Source organism: Euleptes europaea, chromosome 4, assembly GCF_029931775.1.
Source record: "Euleptes europaea isolate rEulEur1 chromosome 4, rEulEur1.hap1, whole genome shotgun sequence".
Taxonomy (NCBI): domain Eukaryota; kingdom Metazoa; phylum Chordata; class Lepidosauria; order Squamata; family Sphaerodactylidae; genus Euleptes; species Euleptes europaea.
The window spans coordinates 17,611,515-17,630,862 of record NC_079315.1 but is presented as its reverse complement, the minus strand read 5'-3'; the positions used below and the strand labels follow the sequence as shown (position 1 = coordinate 17,630,862).

Genomic DNA, 19,348 nt, shown 5'->3' with positions numbered 1-19,348 from the left:
TGACCGGAAAATTGGTCTCTGACAGCCATTTTTATAACCCTCACGGTAAATCATTTCCAGCTCTCCGCTGCCGCCTGGGAGTTCCGTTCAATTTTTAAAACATCCTTCTGTTAAATGGTGAATCTGTGTTTCTCTGCATGCGAGATCCTAATTGCTTTGGCAGGATGATGGCCGGCGTGGTGCCATCCGTCTCCTACAAGCTGGCAGTGGCGAGGCACGTCAGTCTAGACCCAGGGCATTTTGCCAGGGTGATGCTTTCCCACGAGCACAAGGCCGCAGGAGGCATCAAACCTGAGTGATGGCTTGTCCTACCAGAAAAACAAGTGTCGACGCTTCAAGAATGACAGATGAAGAATTCCTTCGCCCCCCCAGTGGAATAATATCCCCAGTGGGATTCTCTTTAAAGGAGACGAGCAAGGAAAAATTGAACAGGCATCTGGCTGTGGGGATACTTCAGGGCTAGACTAGCCTATCTCAAGAAGGAAACTGGACCAAAATAGTCCAGTATAGTGGTTTGCATGTCAGACTAGGACTGGAGAGGTCCAGATTCAAATTCCCACTCTGTCCTGAAGCTCTTGGGCTGGTCACTCTCTCTCAGCATCATTGACCCCACGAGCTTGTTGTGAGAATAAAAGGCCGGAGGAGAGAAAAGAGCCTTTAAAGCAGCGCCCCGATCTCCTTGGTAAAAAGGGTGTGGTAAAAATGTCATGTCCCTTTATAATTTTAACCATGCAATCCTGAAGGGGGGGTGGGTCGAAGCGCTATAGGAGCCAGCGTAACCCTGTGCCGGCATCCGTGCCAATTTTCCCCATGCTAAAGTGGCACGAACGCCGGCATGAGGGGCACTTACGCCAGCACCATGGAGCGACATGGCAGCGCGGGCAGCAAAAACTCAGAAGCAGGGGCCCGCATGGCCATTAGGAGAGCGTTCCCAGGAGCGGAGCCGACGTTAGTCAGCTTCCAAACCCCTTTAGGCCTGGGACCTAGGGTTGCCAGGTCCCTCTTCGCCACCAGCGGGAGGTTTTTTTTGGGGGGGGGAGCCTGTGGAGGGCGGGGTTTGGGGAAGGGAGGGACTTCAATGCCATAGAGTCCAATGGCCAAAGCAGCCATTTTTCTCCAGGTGAACTGATCTCTATCGGCTGGAGGTCAGTTGTAATAGCAGGAGATCTCCAGCTAGTACCTGGAGGTTGGCAACCCTACTGGGAACGATCCTCTATGCTGGGTTGCCCAGTGTAACGCCGTGGAGGATTTTCATGGTTGTTGTGTTTTTAAAATGCATTTTAAGCATTTATTTTTTCGGCCGGGAAACCTGTGGATGCGGCACATTTAATCTTCCCTTTTTGTAAGAAAGAAACTGGTGCTGGTGGTGGTTGTTCTCCCCATAGGGTTGCCAGTTCCAGGCTGGGAAATACCTGGAAAAATTTTTTTGGGGGGGTGGAGCCTGAGGAGGGCGGGATTGGGGGAGGGGAGGAACTTCAATAGGGTATAATGCCATAGAATCCACCTTTCAAAGCAGCTATTTTCTCCAGGTGAAAGCATTTCAAGAAGGCCTCCCATTCTGGGACTGGCCAGGGCTGAGCCTGCTTGGTTTTCAGCAATATAGCTACATATTGCAGCATGGTGTAGTGGTTAAGAGCGATGGTTTGGAGCAGTGGAGTCTGCTCTAAAGACTGGGTTCGATTCCCCACCCCTCCACATGAGTGGTGGAGGCTAATCTGGTGAACTGGGTTGGTTTCCCCACTCCTACACACATGAAGCCAACTGGGTGACCTTGGGCTAGTCACAGCTCCCTCAGCCCCACCTACCTCACAAGGTGTCTGCTCTGGGGAGAGGAAGGGAAGGTGATTGTAAGCCGGGTTGAGTCGCCCTTAAGTGGTAGAGAAAGTTGGCATATAAAAACCAACTCTTCTTCTTCTTCCTACTATTCTCTGAGCCTGTTTTTGAAAATATAATATTGGGGGGTAGGGTTTCCAATTCTGGGTTGGGAAATTCCTGGAGATTTGGGGAAGGAAACTTGGGGAGGGTGGGATTTGAGGGGAGGGACCTCAGTGAGGTATCATGCCAAAGAGTTCCACCCTCCAAAGCAGTCATTTTCTCCAGGGGGAGTGTCAATGATCTCTTGTCTGGAATTAGGGGAGATCTCCAGGCCCCACCTGTAAGTTGGTAACTCTGGGGAGATAGGGTTGCCAACCTCCAGGTGGTGACTGGAGATCTACCGCTATTACAACTGATCTCCAGGTGACAGAGATCAGTTCACCTGGAGAAAATAGCTGCTTTGAAAGGTGGATTCTATGGCATTATACCCTATTGAAGTTCCTCCCCCAATCCTGCCCTCCTCAGGCTCCACCCCCAAAATCTCCAGGTATTTCCCAGCCTGGAGCTGACAACCTTATGGGGAGAACAAACAAAAAAACCCCCACCAATTTCTTTCTTACAAAAAGGGGAAATTAAAAGATTGCTTCTTGTACTATACTACAGTTGCTCCAAAATGTTGTTTGCAGCCAGCTAATTACAACATTTCTGTAGCGCCTTGAGAAGGAAGGATTAAATCGTCAGGTCTGATTAATATCCCCAGCGGAGGCAACCTATTCTATTTTATTTCCCCCCCCTACAGGAAACTTTGGACTATTAGGCTGAGATTATTTCTGTAACCTTGCGAACTGCCCTGACACATACATTTGCACACCAGTGAACACAGACTTCCATCTGAGTAACAGACTTTGAGGGTGTCACAAATTCACAGACAAAGGGTGACAGCTTTTTGAATCCATAAGCAAAAAAAAAAAAAAAATGTCTGGCAACGCACCCGGCACGAGACTCAACTTCTCCGGACCACGGGTAGATGTTTGAACAAAGCGCCGATGTCCAGAAACAAAATTCTCAGTCAAAAACTAAATTAACAACCCAGGGATCAAAGGGAAAATGGCATTCTCCTTGGATTCATTGGGTTCTTTCCCCTCAATTTTAAGGATCTTTTTGGCAAAAGGGAAAATGTGTTTGCTTCAAGGAATTCTATAGCAACCTCCAAGTACTAGCTGGAGATCTCCTGCTATTACAAGTGATCTCCAGCTGATAGAAATCAGTTCCCCTGGAGAAAATGGCCTCTTTGGCAATTGGACTCTATGGCATTGAAGTCCCTCCCCAAACCCCGCCCTCCTCAAGCTCCGCCCGCAAAGAGGGACTTCGCAACCCTATCTATTGTAGCTTTGGTTAAAAAAATGCAGACCTCTCCTAACAGGCAAGGCAGTAGGAACTTACCTAGGAGGATTTGTGCTGCCCCAGGAATAGGACTGATAACATCACCTGTTGAACTCCCTTGTATTATCACTATTGGAGAAGCACTTCAGTTGGCTTAGAGGCACAGGGTGGCCTGCTGCTCATTGGGAATCCCATAACTCCATTATTGGGCATTGGTGGAGGGAAAATGCAGACACCTGTTTACTTAGCATCACATGAACACGCGAAGCTGCCTTATACTGATCAGACCTTTGGTCCATCAAAATCAGTATTGTCTACTCAGACCGGCAGCAGCTCTCCAGGGTCTCAGGCAGAGGCCTTTCAAATCATCTACTTGCCTAATCCCTTTAACTGGAGATGCCGGGGATTGAACCTGGGACCTTCTGCATGCCAAGCAGATGCTCTACCATTGAGCCACGGCCCCCATTGTATGCCTGTAACCCCTTGGTAAGTTGCAGCACTATAACAAATTGTTTCTATTCCCATTTGAGCATCATTATGGGCAGTGGAATTTCTTTTTCCGAAACTCTCTTTTTTAAAAAAGGATATAGCCAGTGATTCCTCTTATTCTTCCCCCCTCTTTCAAAATAAGATTTTATCTTTGATTTCTCTGTCTAGATTTCTCTTACACCTCAAACACCCCCTTTTGTAACTTCAGCCCTTGCGAGTATTGTTTTGAGGTCACACATCACGGTGTGTTCTATCAGGAGGGTGTGGGAAGGTTTAGGAAGACACTGTCCTGCCTCTGAGCACCTACAGAGTAAAAGTGTGAAGTTCTTGCAGAACCTTCCTTCCTGCCCCTCCTCTCTTGGATTCCTTTTCTGGTCAAAGTGGAATCGATTCAAAACAGACTTCTGATTCCTGAAAAGAAGAAAAGAGAGGATTGTTGGATGTCAGAGAGAAATTGGGTAAATAAAGAGGAATTAAGAGAATTCCTCTTAATAACCTGAGTCCTGGGCAGGCTCACAACCCAGTATCCCTGAACGCCCAACGATTAGCTCTGGAACAATTGAGAATGGCTGTGAACATTCATAGTCCATTGATAGTTAAATCCACCATGAATTTCTCCACCATTCTCCCCAATGGGGGACCCAAAGTAGCATACACCATTCTTCTCTTTTCCATATTATCCACACAAAACAACCCTGTGAACTGAAAGTGTGTGACTGGCCTAAGGTCACCCAGCAAGCTTCCATGGTAGAGTGGGGATTCGAACCTGGGGCTCCCAGATCCTAGTTCAGCACTTCAACTACAGCACCCATAAGAACATAAGAAAGGCCATGCTGGATCAGACCAAGATCCATTAAGTCCAGTAGTCTGTTCACACAGTGGCCAACCAGGTGCTTCTAGGAAGCCCCCAAACAAACGACTGCAGCAGCATTGTCCTGCCTGTGTTCCACAGCACCTAATATATTTGGCCTGCTCCTCTGATCCTGGAGAGAATAGGTATGCATCATGACTAGTATCCATTTTGACTAGTAGCCATGACTACCCCTCTCCTCCATGAACATGTCCACTCCCCTCTTAAAGCCTTCCAAGTTGGCAGTCATCACCATGTCCTGGGGCAGGGAGTTCCACAATTTAATGATGTGTGAAGAAATACTTCCTTTTATCTGTTTCAAATCTCTCACCCTCCAGCTTCAGCAGATGATCCCGCGTTCTAGTATTATGAGAGAGGGAGAAAAGCTTCTCCCTGTCCACTCTCCCTGCATAATTTATTAGACCTCTATCATGTCTCCCCTTAACCATATTGTCTCTCTTGCTCCCGGTATGTGCCATTACACCGGTATATCCTGGGAGTAAGTTGTCTGAAAACATCTTCAGCTCTGTCTTTGATAAGGCTGTAGGGGTCCTCTGCTTTGTCCCTTGGCGTCTATGAATGAAGAGCCCACTGTGGTCAGAAGGCCGCACTGTGTTCAGCTGCAGCGCATGAAACCTGGAAAGAAGGGGAGGGGATTGAATTCCTTCCACCCAGCACTCCAAAGAGATAAACACAAAGATGTCACCCTGAAGGATATACACTCCTGACACAAATCCCCTCCTTGATCACCAAGGAAGATAAGCTTCACCCGACACATCCCGGCTCCAGTTCCCAAAATAATCAACTTTTCAAGCAATTATTAAAAATAAAAGGCTTAAGTCTACGTAATCTGACAATGTGCGGGACGGCAGAATAAGTGATGGATAAGCGATAAACACGGGAATCCGATCAGGAGGCTTCAGTCTCATTAGATAAGCCGATCCTACACATAATACAGTGTGAGATTTGCGCCAGAGAGAGGCGGGAAGGGTGGAGGAGAGGAAACTACAGTCACCTCGGGGTCCTGGAGTTTATTAAAGCTGCTGAACCCTTCACGTTCTAGACTGGCAGACCTGTTCTTAAAAGCTTTTGCCTCTTATCTGAATCTCTTCGTCGCTGTGGGAGCACCACAGAGAAGATTTCCAGAAGTGGGTAGTCTCCCCTCCCCCTTTTCCCCATAGGAAAGATGTAGCCGAGCAAGATGGCTTGGGCAGCGGTCAGGTGGCCCTGAGATGTCAAGAGTGGCGGAGCCTCAGCATCGTGAGAGACAGGCTCCGCTGGGAAGTCCAGCAGGCAGGCAGTGACTGTAAACAGAGATTTGGTACTTTAAAAGTCTAGCGGCATCTCTGTGTGCAATCCCCCCACTTTAAAAAAAAGCCAAGTAGTTCCATCAATTCATGTATATGGAAGCCCATATAAATAAGCCATTAGCCTTTTGATTGGGTCATCTTTTGGATAACAGTGAATGCTAGGATTTGTTTAAGAATTTTTACCCTGCTTTGTCAAGCAGCTTACAAAATATGATTTAAATGAGCAATCACACACACACACACACACACGGGTTGCCAACTTCCAGGTACTAGCTGGAGATTTCCTGCTATTACAACTGATCTCCAGCTGATAGAGATCAGTTCCCCTGGAGAAAATGGCCACTTTGGCAACTGGCCTCTATGGCATTGAAGTCCCTCCCCTCCCCAAACCCCGCCCTCCTCCACAGAGTCTAATTGCCAAAGCGGCCATTTTTCTCCAGGTGAACTGATCTCTATTGGCTGGAGATCAGTTGTAACAGCAGGAGATCTCCAGCTAGCACCTGGAGGTTGGCAACCCTAATTGTAGCTGTATCTGAAGGTGTGAGCTGTGACTCACAAAAGCTCATACCTTGCCAGAAATTTTGTTACTCTTTAAGGCGCTACTGGTCTCTTGCTCTTTTCTACTGCTACAGACAGACTAATGGCATCCATCGTGATCAACCTCCACATAGGGGTGATCAGATCAACCTCTAGGTAGGACCTGGGGATCCCCTGGGATTACAGTTTACAGCGACCTGTGCTGTGGTCATCCATACTCAGCTCAGCAAACAAAGACTGGATGCAAAGGAAAACCAGACTCTCGCACCTGCAGCAGCAGGAAATATTCCAAGCAGAGCCAGCGTGGTGTAGAGGTTAAGAGCAGCGGGCTCTAATCTAGAGAGCCGGGTTCGATTCCCCATTCCTCCACATGTGCTGGTGACTCGGGTTGGTTTCCCCACTCCTCCGCATGAAGCGAACTGGGTGGTCTTGGGCTAGTCACAGCTCTCTTAGAACTCTCTCAGCCCCACCTGCCTCACAAAAGGTGTCTGTTGTGGGAAGAGGAAGAGAAGGAGATTGTTAGCCAGGTTGATTCTCCTTTAAAAGGTAGAGAAAATCAGCATATAAAAACCAACTCTTCTTCAAGTGCAACCTGATGCACACCTGCTGAAACTTCAAGACAATGATGAATACTAGAGCAGCCCTGACCTCTGCTTCAAAAATCACTCCTTTGACTCCCAGCACTCAAACCGCTAACCTTTGGTGCTAGGAAGCACCCATGTATCTCACTGGTACCCCATCCATCCTCTAAGAAGTGCAAGGCAGTGGTTGTGGGAAGGGCCGGTGCTACCATTAGGCGAACTAGGCGGTCGCCTAAGGCGCAGACCTCAAAGGGGCGCAAAACTGACCTGAGGGGCAGTGTTTTTTTAAAAAATCAGCAGTTTCAAGTTTTGCGTTTTTATTTTTTCTACAACACATTTGTTTCTGAAAATTGGTTTGCAATGGGGGGGGCGCAAGCGGTTAGCCTCGCCTAGGGCACAAAAAAGCCTGGCAGTGGCCCTGGTTGTGGGGTTTCCCCCTACCATGTGAAGTCAGTCGGTCATGCCAATCTTGAAAGCAGCGAAACCCACATATAAGGTTGGGGTTTCTTCACACTTGGAGGAACTCTCCAGCTAGGCAGGAATACGTGCCTTTGTAAATTAGCATACTTGCAGTTTCTCTCTTTATTTCCCCTTCTCAAATGCATATTTTTAGAAAGGGAAATTAGACTGAAGGTGGTTCAGATGCACAAATCCCATTTCCTTCTCTCTGTCTCTCTCTCACACGGATCCTGTGCGCCTCGCAGACACTGCAGGCAAACTCTGTCCTTAAAAGCCATTTTCAAGTTATTAGAGATCAGGGCGAGGTGTGTGCGTGCGCTCTCCAAATGCACTCACTCCATAACAATTATGAATGGGGAGCCACCTTCCGGCAAGGTGGGGCCACTCTTTGGAGAACGCAACCTGGAGGGCTGGCAGAGCAAGATGTGCTCCAAGAGCCGAGACCCCAGACAAACATCTTGCCTGGATTAGTACAATCTCCCATTGTCGGGAGGTGCTGTGAGCCGCCGGGGTCCCGTGACGTGGTGGTAAAATGGGCGGCCTGACACCTATAGGTTCGTGTTCATTTCCATTTTTGCTTTAATGACAAGCTGTCAGACCAGATGCAGAGTGAAAGCGCCATTGTTCCCTTAATCTAGAGGAAGAATGGCCCGATTCTCTCTAGAACAGAATGTATTTTATGACCATCAGATATCCTGTATGCTCTCCCCCCCTTGTGATTTCGCTCCACTTGGCTCCTCCTCCTCCCCTGTCTTGTAGCTGAGCGCATTTATTCGCCTCGCAGTTAGTTCGAGGTGTCGGTGGCTCTCTTGATCACACAAAATAAGAAAACAATAGGAGAGGTGGTTGGAAGTCGCCATGGCTTTCCATTCTGAGTAGCTGCAGGAGGGGAAACCGGGGGTGGCGGGAACTGTACGAGGGAGAGGGAAGCAGAGGAGAATCTGGGTGGGAAATGAATTGCAGCATGTCTAGAGAACCTGAGTAGTGGTATTAATGAGCACAATAGTGCCATTCCCCCCCCCCAACATAATCAGTTCATATAATGCAGGTTAATTTTGCAAACCTAATATAAAGCCTACCTCCCTGTACCAAGTGAGCTGTTGCTGGCCTTCGGGGGGTTTAGAATAGAGTTGCCAACAAGCCAGAATTTGACCGACCTGACCAGACTTTTATCCTCTTGCTCAGGAGTGAAGGATGTAATCTAGGGTTGCCAACCTCCAGGTACTTGAAAAACTAAGCAGCAATAATGCCAAGAATTCATATTGTTTGTCTATGTAACTCACATTATTTGTATTCACATAGGCTTAAGTTTGATTGTTAAATACACTTAGTAATTGTGAATTCTTGGCATTATTGCCGCTTAGTTTTTCAAACACACCCTGCAGCAAGCTAACGTTGTTGTTTTGCACAACCTCCAGGTACTAGCTGGAGATCTCCTGCTATTACAACTGATCTCCAGCTGATAGAGATCAGTTCGCCTGGAGAAAACGGCCGCTTTGGCCATTGGACTCTATGGCATTGAAGTCCCTCCCCTCCCCAAACCCCGCCCTCCTCGGGCTCCACCCCAAAAACCTCCTGCTGGTGGTGAAGAGGGACCTGGGAACCCTAATGTAATCCCAGGAGAAAAATAAACGCCCGAGCTAGGCTTGCCATTTGCACACTCAGGGTGGGAGGAGATCTCCCCCCCCCCAGCTGTCACTGCCCACCAGTACTCTGGTGACTGGGGGCGGGGAGGAAAACAAGCATTGGGCGACAGCATTACATTGCTTCCAGGAAAACCCTGGGAGTGACATCACGGCTCTCTAGGATTCGCTGGAAACTTTATGGTAAAAGCGTAGAGTTTCTGGCAATTACTAGAGAGGCATGACATCACTTTTGGGTTTTCTGTGGAAGTGATATAATGCCATTACCCGACAGTACGCCCCATGTCCTCACCCCCCTGGACTCCCTGGGGGCCCACTATACCCCTCACACCAGAGGGCTTTTTGCTGGCTTAAAAAAAAATGGTAGTAGTGTAATGCTGCTGTAATGATATAATTTCTACTTACTTTTTAAAAGTCAGCAAAAAGCCTGCCAGTGGGGGTGGAGACGGGGGGGGGATGGCAGGTGCAAGGGGGAATGGTGCCAGGGTGGTTGCCAACCTCCAGGCAGGGCCTGGAGTTCTCCTAGAATTATAACTGATCTCCAGCTTTATAGAGAGGGCTGCCAGGTCCCCCCTTGGCTCTGGCGGGAGGTTTTTGGGGCAGAGCTGAGGCAGGGATTGCGTGTGCGCGGCCGCACCGACGCAGTCACACCACTTCCGGTTTACACCCGGAAGCGCCCGCATGGCAACAGGAATTTTACAACTCAAACTGGGAGTTTGAATGGTAAAAGGCCCGTTGCAATGCGGCGCTTCTGGGTGTAAACTGGAAGTGATGCGACCGCACCAGCGTGGCCGCATGGGCATGCGATCCCCGCTTCCAAGCCGGGCACTGGATTGGTGGGCAATTGCCAATCTAAGCGACCTGGCAACCCTGCTTACAGAGATCAGCTCCTCTGGAGGGAATGGCAGCTTCAGAGGGTGGATTCTATGGTATACCATAAAATCTAGGAGAAACAGAAATCCTAGAGTGACGTCACAATCCTACTGAGCTCCTCCCCCTCCCTAAACTCTGCTCTCCCTCCCCAGGCAATGCCACCAAATCTCCAGGAATTTCTCAAGGCTGACTTGAACCACAAGGAAAAGTGGTTCAAAAAAGTGGTTTTAATTTAAAATTAATTTTAAAATGTTTTAATTGAAAAAAAAATTAAAAACTGGAGCTGGCAACCCTATTGGAGCTGATTTGGGCAGAGAGCTACGGAAATCCATACCTTCCAACAGAACAGACCCCCGCATAGCAGCAGCCCTGGTCTAAACGAATGTTATCCCAGCAAACAATTGTTTAAAATAATTGTAGCGAATGGTTGTCGAGACGTTTCAGAAAGCGAGGGAGGGTAATGGATGTGCATACACACAGTCAACAGCGTCTTTTGGAGATAACGGATGTGGGGAAATCACTGAACAACGGTCAAGCGTCTCCTCGCTGGCCATTTTCCTTTGCCTCTTGGCATATGATGAATCCTATCAAGCGTAACTTGTGTTAAACATAGCTTTTTCTAATTAATTACTTATTGCTCTGTGTCTCTCCAAAGCTTTTAGCCGTGCCGCCGGGCCTGTCGACGTTGGGTCTGACATTAGCGGGGATGTTCCCGCCGCTGTTCTGCTCATTGTGGAACATGAATGTCACCGAGAGATAAGCAATCTTTTTAGAACGTGACCTTTTTTCTCTCTCTCTTTCCTTTTAAAGAGCCAACTTGGCATTTGCTGAGGGGAAATCGGTTCATTAAAATTATCTGTATTTCTTACCAGGCATTAAGCAATCTGCGGGGACAATCTCCAATATATTTGCATTTAGAGAATGGGTGTGTGTTTGGGTGGGCACTTTTAAAACTTCCATTTAAAGTATAGAAAGATAATCCAGCTCTTGTTCTCTTGTACAATAACTTCCAAAAACCTGCCCAAGTTCAAATATAGAAACCTGAGGGGGCGGGGGCTGTCTGCCAGATTAAAGCTGACTTTTAAATCCCTGGATGTCCCAGTGTTTTTGTCATTTTAAAAAGAGGATCATATATCATTAAAAAAAACGAGAGCCAGTGTGGTGTAGTGGTCGGAGAGTTGGAGTAGGATCTGGGATTGGGTTCAAATTCCTACTCTACCATGGAAGCTTGCTGGGTGACCTTGGGCCCATCACACACAGGCTAACTTACCTCGTAGGGTATTTTTGAAGATAAAATGGAAGTGAGGAGAACGTTGCAAGCAGTTTTGGGTCCCCACTGGGGGATATAGGCAAGGTATGTATGATGTAAATAAATAAATATTTATATAATCAGCCCATGATAGTTCCTTCTCACAAGTTATCCCTCTTGTGTGAGTGTTAAGTGCCGCCAAGTCGCTTCCGACTCATGGCAACCCTATGAATCAATGGCCATTTATGCATGGGAGGTTTTGCATTGGATTTGCCTCTCTCTAGATGCACATTTTCCCAATCTGAATTCTCAAAACTCTGCATGGGGGCTTATTGTTGAGTTTTGAGAATTTGGGTGGGGGGAATGTGCATCTAGAGGGCAGCAAATCCAAGGCAAAACCTCCCATGCGGAAATGGCCATAATGTCCTCCAAAACATCCTATCTTTAACTGCCTAGCTCAGGTCTTGTAAATTGAGGGCTGTGGCTTCCTTTATTGAGTCCATCCATCTCTTGTTGGGTCTTCCTCTTTTCCTGCGGCCTTCAACTTTTCCCAGCATGATTGTCTTTTCCCGTGACTCTTGTCTTCTCATGGTGTGACCTAAGTACGATAGCCTCAGTTTAGTCATTTTAGCTTCTGTGGTCAGTTCAGGCTTGATTTGATCTATAACCCGCTGATTTGTTCTTTTGGCAGACCAGGGTATCTGTAACACTCTCCTCCAACACCACATTTCAAAAGAATCTATTTTCTTCCTATCAGCTTTCTTCATTGTCCAGCTTTCACACCCCTACGTAGTAATAGGGAATACTATGGCACGAATTAACTTGATCTTGGTTGCCAGATACATCCTTACACTTCAGAATCTTTTCTAGCTCCTTCACGGCTGCCCTTCCCTGTCTCAATCTCCTTCTGATTTCTTGGCTGCAACCTCCCTTTTGGTTGATGACGGAGCCAAGGAATAGAAAGTCTTGAGCAATTTCAATTTCCTCATTGTCAACCTTAAAGTTGTGTAATTCTCCCTCTTTTACCCTTTGCTTTATAAGGATGTGATCCAGCGGCTATCACATGTCAACCTATTGCCTGGAACAACAGGATATTTTGTCCTGAGGGAATAACAGACCTGCCTTATATGAGTTCAGACCTCTGGTCCATCCAGCCCAGTGATATTACATGAAATTCCTTTTTAAATGAAGATAGAACCAGGGACTTTCTGTCTGCAAAGTGTGCTCTACCGCTAACTGTAGCCGTTCCCTAGAAACCAGTTTTCATCATGTCTTATTTTTGTGCTTTTATCAATCTGGGATTTTTTAAATATACTTTTATGATTCTGGGCTTTATTGGCCAATGTTTTAATGGTGGTTAATTGTAGCGGTTTTACGTTTTTGTTACTTTCTCTATTCCTTTAACCTCCTTGAGCGGGTCTCAGAAGCGGCAGCGTACTAAATATTTTTAAATAGGTAACCAAATTGGGTTCTCTAACTGATCAGTAATACCCTCTTAAGGGCTAGTTTGCTGCATTAGAACAATGAGTCTTTAGTCCAGCATTCTGTTTCCAGAACAGTTCAGGCAGATAGATGCCTCTGGGACGTTCACAGGCAGGTCATGAAAAGCAATGCACCAGATATCTCTAGCATCTAACATTCAGAGGTATAGTTCCTCTGAATAGGGAGGTTCCGTTTGACTGACTAAATAATAGCTGCCCATGGAGCAGTGAATGTTTGACAGAGATCCATGTGATCGTCCGCAGTACCTACGCGTAGGGTTGCCAGGTCCCTCTTCACAACCAGCGGGAGGTTTTTGGGGCGGGGCCTGAGGAAGGCGGGGTTTGGGGCGGGGAGGGACTTCAAATGCCATAGAGTCCAATGGCCAAAGCAGCCATTTTCTCCAGGTGAACTGGTCTCTATCGGCTGGAGATCAGTTGTAATAGCAGGAGATCTCCAGCTACTACCTGGAGGTTGGCAGCCCTACCTACGTGACTATATCCACATGCCACCGGAACATGGGCTTGTAACATGTGAAAGTGGGAGGAGCCTAAGCTCATGGCTGTTGCAGGCCCAGGAGGAGCTGGTTCTCTCTAGGAGATGCTAAACCCCCACCCACCCATGCCTCAGATGACTGGGGGGCAAGTAGAGCCCCCGTGGTGTGATAGCACTGTCCCCATTATTTCGCCCTATGCAGTAACTTGAGTGGCTTTGCCAGAGATCTAGCCCTTTTCCAAGTAATTAATGTATGCCTTCCAATGGATTCAGTTGGGCATGCCTGCGTGAACACCTACCCAAACTAGAGAGGTTAGCTAATTTCTGGGGCTTTCAAAAAATCGTTTAATCGTCCTCCTTTTAACCAGCTCATTAGCTGATTTATTGAATTTAATCAAACATGTACATTACTAAGAAGTCACCTCGGGTGCCTTATTGAGCTATTGAAGGAAGGGAGAGGAAAATGTCATTTTAATAATCGAAAGCTGCTACTCGTCATTAGATGTGCTGTCTTTTCATGGCTTAGATGTAATCAGGTTTATCTGTTGTGGTTTTAATAGTCTTAAATTATTGTTATTATGTTGTTTGTTGTGAGCCAACCTATGCCTTGCTAGACTGAGGGTGGGAGGGATATAAATAATAAATAAATAAAGCAAATATGTTTAGTATTTTCTTTTCTCTTCCCTATTACAGCAACCCATGAGAACCCAACAGCCATTAAAAAAAAATGTGTCCCTCACTTGCAGCCTGCTTTGTCAAGCAAGTCAGTTGGGTTGCCAACCTCCAGGTACTCGCTGGAGACCTCTTGCTATTACAACTGATCTCCATCTGATAGGGATCAGTTCCCCTGGAGAAAATGGTCGCGTTGGCCATTGGACTCTATGGCATTGAAGTCCCTCCCCTTCCCAAACCCCGCCCTCCTCAGGCTCTGCCCCAAAAACCTCCCACTAATAATGAAGAGGGACCTGGCAACCCTACTCATGTTACACACATTGTCTATTTGAGCCCTCAGCAAAGAGAAACTCCCAGGGGTTTGCTGGATCAGACCAAGGCCCATCAAGTCCAGCAGTCTGTTTACACAGTGGCGAACCAGGGGCCTCTAGGAAGCCCCCAAACAAGACGACTGCAGCAGCAGCACCCTGCCTATGTTCCACAGCACCTCATATAACAGGCATGCTCCTTTGGTACTGGAGAGAATAGGTGTGCATCATGACTAGTATCCATTTTGACTAGTAGCCATGAATAGCCCTCTCCTCCATGAACATGTCCACTCCCCTCTTAAAGCCTTCCAAGTTGGCAGCCATCACTACATCCTGGGGCAGGGAGTTCCACAATTTAACTATCCATTGTGTGAAGACATACCGTACTTCCTTTTATCTGTTCCTTTTATCTCCACCCTAGATGGGTGGAGTCTTTCAAGGGAGAAGATGGACATCAGGCAGCTCAGAATCCTAGAGTTAGAGGAGCGTAGGTCAGAGGGGGAGAAGTGGGACACAGAAATTATGTTTTGCACAAAATATTTATGAATGAGGAGGGGCATCTTCTCTGATAAGCACTTTGGCTTCTATAGGGGAAAGTGGCCTGTTTGCTATCAAGCAGAGTTTAGTTACATTGTTGTACATACACCTCCTCAAATAAGTTGGCATTTCTGCTGAACTTTTATTGTCAAATGTCACACCTGCAGCAGCTCCAAGCTTTTCAAACAGGGCAACAGATCACTATTAAAGGAGTTGGGGTGGGTATCATGAAGACACCTAGTGGTAAAAAGCGAGAATGGATTTGATTGAGATGCTGGCGCGCTTAACTGGAGTCCTATAAAAAGAATTGCTACTGAAATCCCAATTCCTTCCAACGAATCTCATTTAGGTGCCCAGTTTTTGTGCCATATTATTCATTATATCCCTCCCACCCCCAAATATGGTTACAATCCAGAGTGGAATAAAGCATGTGTAAGACTCTTATGATTTAGGGAATGTCTGAGTTTAACAGGGCTCTGGATGCTTCTCAGTAGTTATATCATGTGGTTTGCACCCCTCCCCGCCATTTTATTCTCTCAACAGCCCTGTCAGATAGTAAGAGAGTGGCTGACCACATGGTCACACAGGTCAGACTTATACAGAATGGCTGTATAAGGATCACAAACTACATTTATATAGCAATCATATTTACTTTCCGCAGACACCCACACAATCCATTTTTAATGGGACAAATTTGTGTGACCTTGGGATTTGCACATTGCTTGCCTCAGATTTCTCCAGACACCCGTTTATAAATAGCATGACTATTTCCAGCAAAAAAATTGCATAGGAGTACAGCCAGTCAGCTGCAAGGAGATTTGTGCTAATCATAGTTTGCCAACCTGCATTTGAGTAATCTCAAGACTTTGCAATCTATAGGGTGAAATAAATTCACATACAGCCTCCCACACACACAAAAAACCAAGTTGTTAAATACTCGTGGAACCCAAAGGTTTAGAGAAATGTCTATCCATTCTGTAAAAATTTATCTTAAAATGTACATATACTATAGTTCATCAGGAAATTATTCTTCTGACTTGCTCTTTATAAGCTCCTTTAGAGTCCTACCTGGGACCAGCGAATTTGTGAGAATGAAACCAGATTATGTTGCTGATTATTTCATTTTTCCTAGACCTGATCCTTTACCTTTAATATCATCCTAAAATTTAATTGGACGAGCTCATCCTCTTATGGAGATAAAAATTATGGGGAAAATTCACCAGTTCAATTTGTCTGTGTTGGGCTGCTATTCCGGGGTTTGTTTGTTTTTTAATTATTGTTATTGTGATCTGTCCTAATAACACTACCAATAATCATTTGAAGCATTTTTTAAGAGGAAAGTGAGGTATAATAAATAAAATGAAATGCAGGCCTTGCCCTGCGGGTTGCAGCATAATAGACAAAGAAAGGCAGGTTGAGGTGAAAAACGGCAGTATGTAAGAAAGTAGAAGAGAATCACCTAACAGGCAAAGGCCAAGAGGGCCAACAGTGTCATCGCATGTTTAAGAATGGAAAATGATGGCATTAGGGGGCCAATACTAAGTAGGTCCGATCCGAAATAAGTCCTGTCTTAGTCAATGGGGCTTGTTCCCAGGAAAGTGTTCTTAGGATTGCCTTGGAAGGTAAGTAGGACTGCCAACCTCCAGGTACTAGCTGGAGATCTCCTGCTATTACAACTGATCTCCAGCTGATAGAGATCAGTTCACCTTGAGAAAATGGCCGCTTTGGCAATTGGACTCTATGGCATTGAAGTCCCTCCCCAAACTCGCCCTCCTCAGGCTCTGCCCCAAAAACCTTCCACCGGTAGCAAAGAGGAACCTGGCAACTCTAAAAGGTAAGGAATAACAAGAAAAAGAGGGTACAAATTAACACTGAAGGCCGCAATCCTGAGCACGTCTACTAGGGAGTAAGTCCATTGGACTCAATGGGATTTACTTCTGAGTATTACATTGTTGGGATTGCACTAGAAATCTGAGTGTTGTTTATCATTTTATTTTGATTTAGGTATTTAGCCCTTCTTTTCTCCCCAACAGGGATCCAAAGCAGTTCTCCGTTTTGTCCTCCGTCTCGTTCTCCTCCTCACAACAACCCTGCGAGGAAGGTGAGGCTGAGAGTGTGTGTGGCTAGCCCAAGGTAATTCAGCGAATTTCCTTGGCAAAGTGAGGATTTAAACCTGAGTTTCGCACATCCTACCCCAGCAGTCTAACCACTACACCAAACTAGCTAATGACAAGAAGTGGAAGATGTTTGACAAGATCTGAAAGGCAACACTAGACCATGAAGGAGTACAGAGGAGCAGAAAGATGAGATTTCAGTCTGCAGACATTTCTAAAATGTTTCAGTCAAATCCTATATGAAAATGGAAGCCAACACTGAACGGACCAAGGTAAAATGGGAAACAAGAAGAGCTAAAAGCACTACATGAATTTAAAACAGGAAAGCAGTTGTAGCTATGCAATAGGAAAGCCAGGTAGGGGAGTGTTACAAAAATCAAATCCAGACATTTTATTGGAGGGGGGCATCTGCTTGGCATGCAGAGGCTCCCAGGTTCAATCCCCGGCATCTCCAGTTAAAAGAATCAGGCTGTAGGTGATGTGAAACACCTGTGACCCTGAAGAACTGCTGTCGATATTGACCTTGATGGTCCAATGGTCTGATTCAGTATAAGGCAGCTACATGTGTGCAACTTGAAGTAGGGGGTAGGATTGCCCCTCTCTTCCCCCTGCCCCTGGTGGTAACGCAGCACCTATAGATGCTCACTGTACCCGGCTCATTGTGATGGGACTTGCAGAACTCTTTTTTTTCCCCCAGAGCTTGCTCCGGAGCAAAAAATTATACAAAAAAATGTCTTCTTCCAACCACTTCCACCACCACCCCGTCAAACGTTATATCAGTCTTCACCCCATGTTTAAAGGTTTGGCTAAAATTAGGGAATGTACGGGGAAATTGCCTTACAGAGTTTGATGCATTTTCCTGGTAGTGTTTAATGTTGCGCAGCAATACCTTTACATTTCATCGAGGAAGAGGAGGAGGAGGAGGAGAAGTTGGTTTTTATATGCCGACTTTCTCTACTGCTTAAGGGAGAATCAAACCTGCTTACAATCACCTTCCCCTCCCCACAACATACACCCTGTGAGGTAAGTGGGGCTGAAAGAGCTCTTAATGGAACTATAACTTGCCCAAGGTCACCCAGTTGGCTTCAGGTGTAGGAGTGGGAAAACAAATCCAGTTCACCAGATTAGCCTCTGCCGCTCAGGAGGAGGAGTGGGGAATCAAACCCAGTTCTCCAGATCAGAGTCCACCGCTCCAAACCACTGCTCTTAACCACTACACCACACTTAGCAAAAATTGCATCTGGCTGGCCATTCTGGTCTAGGAACCTCTCAGTCTGTCTCTTGTTGCTTTTGGAACAGATTCCCCTCCATTCAGTAACCACACAATCCTCCTGATCAGGACTCTGTCTCTCCCCACTCTCCCAACCCCTTGCCCCCAAGATCTCCAGTCTCTATCAATGTCCAGCAAGACTGTTTAATTAGATGTAGCATTTGTTCTTCAAAGGGGAAAAATTTCTAATCTGCATAATTCCTGGTACAGACCCAGAAATGTTTCATTTAAATATATTCCCTTAGCATATTTTTTTCACTCCATGGATTTTTAAAATTCATCGCTAGTGGAAAAAAAGCCACTGTCAGATTTCTCAGTGTTCAATAGCATTTGTTAATCACTTTCCTGCTTGCTCAGCATCTCTCAACCACTGGAGTTCTGTCTCCGGCCGTTTCCATAAAAGAGCAGCACCTTTGCTTTCGTACGATTTTATGTCGTTACACTTCTGATTCCTATCAATGCAATACGCCTCTTTTCTGATCTCGCTTCACATCTGCATTGTGCAAGGCATAGGGGTATATTCAGCCAGAAAAGGGGAGGGGGAGTGAGAAAAAGAGGGAGATAAATTAAAATTGGTGATGATTTGGAAGCTGCCGTCTTGCTGAGCCCTAACTTGGATGGTCCAGGCTAGCCTGATCTTGTTAGATCTTGGAAGCTAAGAAGCAAGGTTGGCCCTGGTTGGTGTTGGATTATTAAGGCTTCACTATGCCCAAATCCATGTTAAATTAGCAGAGTGCACAAAGGCTGTGGTGCGCAGAGAAGCTCACCCAAACCTCTGTGTGTGCCAGGAACAAAATTGCTAGGAGCCTTTTTATCTATTCAACTAATATACTTCATATACTGTAGGAAATCCATTTCAGGATAGGGATAGAGTAGAATATAGTTGCCTGTCTATTCTAACTAACTGGGATGGAGGGAGATCCAGGACATGCGTCCTTCCCTCATAGAGGCAAGATGGAGAAGAGGTGCCTGTGGGTATGAGGAGGTGAGGCAGAAGCAGGAAGGAAGGAAGTTTCCCTAAGAGTAGCAATCTACACATCAAAGGGATAGTTCAGAGCAGTAGAGAAAGGATGCCCTAGTGCAGGGGTGGGGAACCTTTTTTCTGCCAAGGGCCATTTGGATATTTATAACATCATTCGCAGGCCATACAAAATTATCAACTTAAAAATTAGCCGACCAAGCCCCAAGCAGGCAGCTCCCACCCCAGCGTGGGCAAAGAGACAGGCATCCAACCGGTGGCGCACTCGCCCACCTGGTGGAACAGGATGGTCTGTTGCACCAGCT

At 46.3% G+C, this 19,348-nt stretch overlaps 1 protein-coding gene across 1 annotated transcript in view; it reads left to right on the top strand.

The window, feature by feature from the left end:
* The first annotated feature begins 835 nt into the window (after positions 1 to 835).
* The window catches only part of GRHPR (glyoxylate and hydroxypyruvate reductase), a 43,965-nt gene continuing 25,452 nt past the window's right edge, over positions 836 to 19,348 (top strand). The window contains exons 1-2 of the mRNA XM_056848942.1: positions 836 to 948; positions 5,719 to 5,797. Coding sequence (XP_056704920.1) covers positions 836 to 948; positions 5,719 to 5,797 — 192 coding nt within the window. The remainder of the gene's footprint in view (positions 949 to 5,718; positions 5,798 to 19,348) is intronic.